At 39.2% G+C, this 7140-nt stretch overlaps 1 protein-coding gene across 1 annotated transcript in view; it reads right to left on the bottom strand.

Moving 5' to 3' along the window:
• Positions 1-6589, bottom strand: part of LOC137653413 (kinesin heavy chain-like) — a 518115-nt gene extending 511526 nt beyond the window's left edge. The window contains 1 exon segment of the mRNA XM_068386776.1: positions 5323-6589. Within this exon segment, the coding sequence (XP_068242877.1) occupies positions 5323-5487 (165 nt within the window). The 5' untranslated portion in view covers positions 5488-6589.
• Between the last annotated feature and the right edge of the window lie 551 nt (positions 6590-7140).

Here is a 7140-nt window from a genome sequence, read left to right as displayed (position 1 = left end):
TTTATGGAATATATGGAGACCTAATTTAATGCTGTTACTTTTCTTAAAATATTTTATTTATATTATTTATTACTTACCTTGTATTTTCTTGATTTTCTTGCTTCCTTTCATCACTGTGCTACTTTTCCCTGTTGGAGCCCTTGGGCTTATGACATCTTGTTTGTTCCAACTAGGGTTATAGCTTGGCTTGTAATAATAATAATAATAATAATAATAATAATAATAATAATAATAATAATAATAATAATAATATGTCAATTCATGTCTGGGGGTATGGAAAGTTTTCATCACTTTCCCCCAATGCGGATTGGTGTTGGTGGACATTTTCGCCTGAACGCTCACTGCAAACCAACCTAGTATGGATGGACCTGACTAGTACAGCTTTGGTGATCATGGCGATATGGAAAGCTTTCTACTGCGTTGAGGTATCCACACTCGGAAGGGATATATATATATATATATATATAATATATATATATATATATATAGTATATATATAGTATATATAGTGTGTGTGTGTGTGTGTGTGTGTGTGCGAGCGCGCGCGCGCAAGCTTACATATTTCTATGCATAAGTTCGATTCTGTGTGTACTTCACATCAGAAACGTTATTTTTCTTCATTAAAACAAATACTTATACACTTGCGTCCTCATTTCCACCATAAAATAACATAATCATATTTGTAATATTTTGTGAAAACTGTTTAATCACCTACTGTATAGCTGTTATAATGGTGCTGTTCATTTAATCTAAAAAAAATTAATTAAGGAAAAATCTCAAGAAAACGAGGTAAAGGTAAAAATAATATTTAAAGAAACTTAAAATTTACGGCCCTATTTTAATTACATAGGCTTAGAATGAATAGACCTTCAACTCAATCTCATTTAGATTACCCACGATTCTTTCAAAGGTTCCCCCTCCTCATCATCTTGACCCCCCCCCCAAACCCAGCTATCAAGAAGAGGCTGAATGGGAAAGATGAATGGAATTCTTATCTATTGTATTCCAAGATTCCCAATTTGTGAAGTCTTATTGTATTTCTTTTATTCTCGTTCTTGTTTAATAATTTCCATTATTCTACTTCGTCTTCCCTTCCCCATATTCCTCTTCAATTATTCAAACTCTTTCATTAATTTCGTTCTTACAATTCAGGAAGTTCTGTATTTCACTACATTTTAATTTTCTTTTTGTATTTTCATCATACCATTCATCGGTTTCGTATTTTATTATCCTCCTCTCTCTCTCTCTCTCTCTCTCTCTCTCTCTCTCTCTCTCTCTCTCTCTCGCGCTTTCTCCTTCCGTTACTCATTCTGGCCATGTGTCAACCTTTTCTAAATTTGTCCATTTCTCGTTGAATGTCAAAAACATGGCCGCTGTCATATTGAAAATAGATGTCATTCCATGACGAAAAATTCATTCGGAAAGTCACAGCCGTAATTAGGAAAATGGCTACACACACACATGTATATATATATATATATATATATATAATTTATATATATATATATATATACATATATATATACATATATATATATATATATATATATATATATATATTTCCTTTCTGGATAAGGATACCCTAACGTGATGAAAAGGCTTGTGTATCGCCATGATCAACAAAGCTGTATTAGTCAGAGCCAGCCATACTAGGTTAGTTTGTTGTGAACTATCGGACTAAAAGCCTCCCACCATCACCAATAGCAGTGACCAGCTTGCTAATGAAAGCTGGTAAAAGCCCCAGAAATGAATAAGGATATGTCTGAGGCCTTTTCCCTATAGTGGAATAGAAACGGCTGCATTAGGTGATATATATATATATATATATACATATTCATTAATACTATAAAAAATAAGAAATATACCAACAATAAGTTCGCTTAAATCGCTTTTTTTCTAATATTCGCTTCACGATTTTCACTGACATCCTTAAATGTATCTTGGGTGAGATTGTTAGCAACCTGTCCTACCCAATTTTGGCTGTGACCAAAGAAACCTGGACTATTATGACATATAATTTAGTACTTAGAGGAGATAATGGATTTGAATAATACGTGTCCAAACGGTGTTCAATCTTTGGTCTTCTGGCTAATGAAAAGAGCGATAGCCCCCTATACCAATGAATATTTTTACATAAGGAATGAAATATAGGGCATGCATGCAAATGAACGTAGTTGAACTAACGCCAGTGTGATCAAACACACGCAAACACATTTCGAGAACCGAGAGAACGGAAGTGAAAAACAATACTTTAAATATACAGCAATGTGATATTCAGCATTAAAGGGAAACAATTTACCGTTCCGAATACAGGGCGTCTTCTCGGCGATACTATGATTCGTGTAAATCGATCGCACCTCAGTAATACGAAGTAAATACGAGGAAGTAACTGCGAACTTAAGCCATACATATATGAGGTTCAATAACAGTACTATCGAAACCTCAGTCGTGATCTGAAAGCGCAAATTACATGCTAGATGTTTAAAGGTTTAAAGGTCCTCACGAATGGTAGAGGCAAGACACAGTGACAATGCCTAAGATTCTTAAAGACTGACCATACATACATATGATAAGCGCCCAAGTCACCCCCCCCACCCCCCCACCCCACCCCACCCCCACTTTCTCCACCCAAGCGAGGGCCAAGCAATGGTTGCTGATGACTCAGCATGTAGACCTACAGGCTTCCTCAAAAACCCCATCCTTAGCTCAAAAGGATTGTGGGGTTGCAGACACTACAAGAGACTAGAGTACCTGTACAAGAAACTATCGAGATCGGGCTAGTCTTGAACACCAGTCGGGCAGATCTTCAAGCAGGGACGTTTCCAATTGAGTACTTCGATTATATACATGAAACATAAACTTCAATAATGTGGCACTATCATGCTTCAACTACAGTACTAAGGAGTAAGTTCAATCTCCCGATGCAAGTGGGAATTGCTGTAACACACCAGATTCCTATAATCAGAAACAGGTAGAAGGAAAGCATTTAATATGACTCGATTATCCGCTACAGTTAATGCAATATACGTAGACTTCCGGTTCGATGTAAGCACAAACTTCAATGGTACAGTTGCACACCTCTCCACTTCACTGTGAGTAACCAAACAGATGGTGTAGGTAGAGATGTCAGAGGTGTTGAGCTGGGTTAAATACAGGAACTCGTCCCACAGTAGGGGTGTTGCTGGGTGCACTTCCTCAGAGCGAGGTGTACCAGGAATTCCTGTGTCCAACTGTATGTACCAAGCAAAAATGGCTGGTGAATACATCGGTAATACAATCAAGGTTGCACTTCAATACGAATAGCAAAAAATATGGCGCAAACAAATCCTAATAGGGAACAGCTCGGCACTTCAATATAGTACAAGTAAAATCTGAAATATCAAACTTCCATTCAATAAGGGAAACTTAAAACTTCCACTAATTGTAAGATGTATGTAAATCGTGATGGCCGTTATAAGACAGGAATACAAAAAGGTACAATGTATAAGTATACAAGAGCACACACGCAAATTACATTTTCTGCTAGGAAACTCCTCAACATTTTGGATACAGTACGTGCTCTTATCTGAAAACCTGGTATCTCCGAAAGAAATTGGGAAATACATTTAGAAAAGTCTCTTTGAAAATGTGCTCTTTGTCCTATACTCGAATATATATATATATATATATATATATATATATATATATATATATATATATATATATATATATATATATATATATATATATATATATACTGTACTTGCATAATACATATACACTGACTCAGAACTGAAAGATTACCCACCCTTCCTAAAACTGGAATTCTTGTGAGACTATAATCTTTTCATCAAAAACAAAGTTAAGCTCATTCAACGCCTTACGTATACAATTATATTCAAAACACAGATGAGTATACTGCTAAATATAAACAAATTCCAGGGGATTTTCCCCATTTAATCGATTAACTGTAAAATAAAAATCCAAAACAAATTACTGAACTAAACGAGAGTAAATGACATAGGGATCTAAGTAAACCGCACAATAAATGAGAGAGAGAGAGAGAGAGAGAGAGAGAGAGAGAGAGAGAGAGAGAGAGAGAGAGAGAGAGAGAGAGAGAGAGAGAGATAACTGCAGTGAAGGATTTGCGAGAACACAATCTCTGTTCTTCCTATCTGCTTGGCCACTCTACCGAAAAGAAAGCACTCGAAAAATTAAACGCATCACGAGATTTCGGAAAATAACAATATACGAAGAGTGTTGAAATTGGAACTACCTTTTCTTAAAAAGAAAGGAGACGTTTATTCTTTTCCCCTTTAAGAACATTATTAAATTCCGCTTCATCTTTCACATAATTTGACGTCTAAAGATATATATATATATAACAACGACGTTTTGTGCATCATTTTCTTTTAAATATGCACTTCGGTAGAGGACCTCTTCAACTGATGCTCATAAGTTTATTCTTAAGTGACTCCAAACTGGGAATAATTATATAATTACATACATTTACACGCATCAAGGTCTTCAAAAGTGTATCTTAGCTTACGTGCAGACTACTGTAGCCTTCATATACAAAATATCTATATAAGTTTTCTGAATTATGCCTTATTTATAACACACACACATAGTGTACATATGTATATATACAGTATACATACTTATATATATATATATATATATATATATATATATATATATATATACTGTAATATACAATACTTCTTCATAGCTGTCAGGCCGTTACATTTTTTTAAATAGCGTCATAGAATGCCGAAAAGATCCTACCTAAAATATATATATAAAAAAAAAATATCAAATAGCTTTCAACAAGATGATCTCAACTTCCATCGATGCAAATCTTTTCCACAACATCGTCATAAACTGATCGGATTAAAGGTGCCTTGCAAAACTGCCTTCAATGTCACCCTGGCACTGTACTGTGGCATTGTGCTTTCGCAGGGCACGGCCACGCAACAATTTTACTTCAGCCACAGTATGTCGTTCTATTTGGAATTATCATTGCATAGGTGCTTCTATTGTCCACTAGGGAGAGATTTTCGTTATATTTGATCCATCGATCGAAGAGATGGCAGTGACGTCACTCGCACTGATACGGTGAAGAAGGTCAACGAGTCAGTGATCTATATATATACATATTTTTTTTTATTCTATATTTGGCTAAGTGCTAATCCGAGGAAAAGTAATGTGGTACATCAGAGAGTAAAAATCTAAATATGACATATACAATAAAAGACAGAAAAAGATCAAATAAATATATTTCAAGACATCATAGACAAATCAATGACAGACGAACGTCCATTTTTATTTGCAGTGACTTACCCCAACCGAGACCATCTGATCTTCCTGTCCTCTGTTGCTCGGAAAGCTGCAGATGAATTTACTTCCGGCGGCCTCCTCAGACTTGTTGAGGGGCCGGAAGCGGCAGATGACACGTATGCTGTCATCGGCCGACCGATCCTGGGGCTTTTCCTCCTCTCCTCCCATCTTGCTCACTTCGCTATCTTCTTCCTGAAGAAGACTCGTGGTGGCGGACTTTTAGCAGAGCCTATCCCAAGGGAAAAACAACAAGGGGGCCACGGGATTCAACGCGGCCGACCAGATCACGGTTTGAAGACGGGCTTCGGTCGCCTAATCACGCACTGAAGAACTGCTCGTCTTGGGAGAGAGAACTTTAATAGTTTTTTTTTCTCTATACGAATGCGCCGAAAGTTAGTTTCTACACGTGTGCTTCAGAGCATGCCGGGAGTACGTGGTATAGGGCGTGGGTGGCCGGATGGTTGGTATTAGTAGGGGGTGAGTGTGCAAGGGAGAGGCAGGGCAGGCTCTCTATTTACCTCGAGAGGCCAGCTGGTGGCTGGCAGTAGCTTCCACAGGGGAAATGAAATGGGAGCGAGAGGAGGGCCAAGGCAATGTGAGTATTTTATGGGGGAGGGACCTATCTGTTAGACAACACACAACACAATATTTCTCTTCGACACAATAATAACACACTCGGGAGAGCAGGAATGCGGTTGCGATGACGTGTCTTCGTCAAACACAGCTGTAGGAAGGCCAGAGCCTAACGCACGGGGAGGAACTCACTACGACACTAATTCACCACAACCCAGGGGGCAGGTGAAAGAGATAGAGATGGAGAGAGAGAGAGAGTGAGCGCGCGCGCGAGCGTTACGGAGTGGATGGATGGATGGCGTCAGACACAGCGGATGTCGGGAGCCGTTGCTCGCTCACGAGCCGGCATGATGATGACTAGAGAAGAAGAGCCTTGTTACTGCTGCCGCTGCTGGTGCTGCTGCTTGCCGCTGGAGAGAGAGAGAGAGAGAGAGACACCCGGGGGGAATCGATCCGCCACTCGCGTCACTCCTACCACGCCCACTACCACCACCACCAACCACCACTACAACTGCTGCAATACCCTGGCCACTGCTGCCTTGCACCAGCTCACCAACATCAGCATGTAATTCGACTCGATTTCTAAGACTGGACTCTACGAATAAGCGAAGGATACCACAAGAAACGATCTTCCCACTAGCTGCTGTTTTTGGCTTTCCAGTAAGGAAGCTATGCGTTCCAGGCGGTGTGATGCACTACTCGGTGGCGCCCGTGAGTGTGTATGTGTATGTGTGTGTGTACTGGCGACGGACCCGCCCACAACGCTGCCAGATGTACCTTCCAGCATTTTCCCATATATGCACTGTAGTCACTACAGCATCTCACTTGTAAGTTACTTCGAAGGGAAGGAAATCTCCCCTCTGGAAGATGGTGGTACAATCACCCGAAGAGGGAACGGAAGGCCTGGAACATTCCCAAAATCATTGGACGTGGTTGCCTTGTTCCAGCTGAGCGGGCCTAAACACGCGCTAACCCACAAAAACTGAATGTTCCTATTGTTGTCAAGTGTTTGCATAGAGAAGGGAAACGAAAATAGCAACTTCTGCATACTAAAAGGAAAAACAAGTTTCCTCTATAAGAATAATCATTCTTGATGTGAGCCTTTGATCCAACAACAGAGACAGACATGGGAGAGAGGACTTCTTCAGCCAGAAAGAATCGTTATCATTAATTATGAAATACGAACCTTATACCAGTCGTTTCTTCTTCCATCTGACAAGAGGCATTTCCTTCTTAATATATTTAGAT

The sequence above is a fragment of the Palaemon carinicauda genome, chromosome 14 (genome assembly GCF_036898095.1).
Source record: "Palaemon carinicauda isolate YSFRI2023 chromosome 14, ASM3689809v2, whole genome shotgun sequence".
Lineage (NCBI taxonomy): Eukaryota > Metazoa > Arthropoda > Malacostraca > Decapoda > Palaemonidae > Palaemon > Palaemon carinicauda.
The sequence above is the reverse complement of the archived record's forward strand: the minus strand, read 5'-3'. Positions and strand labels throughout refer to the sequence as shown.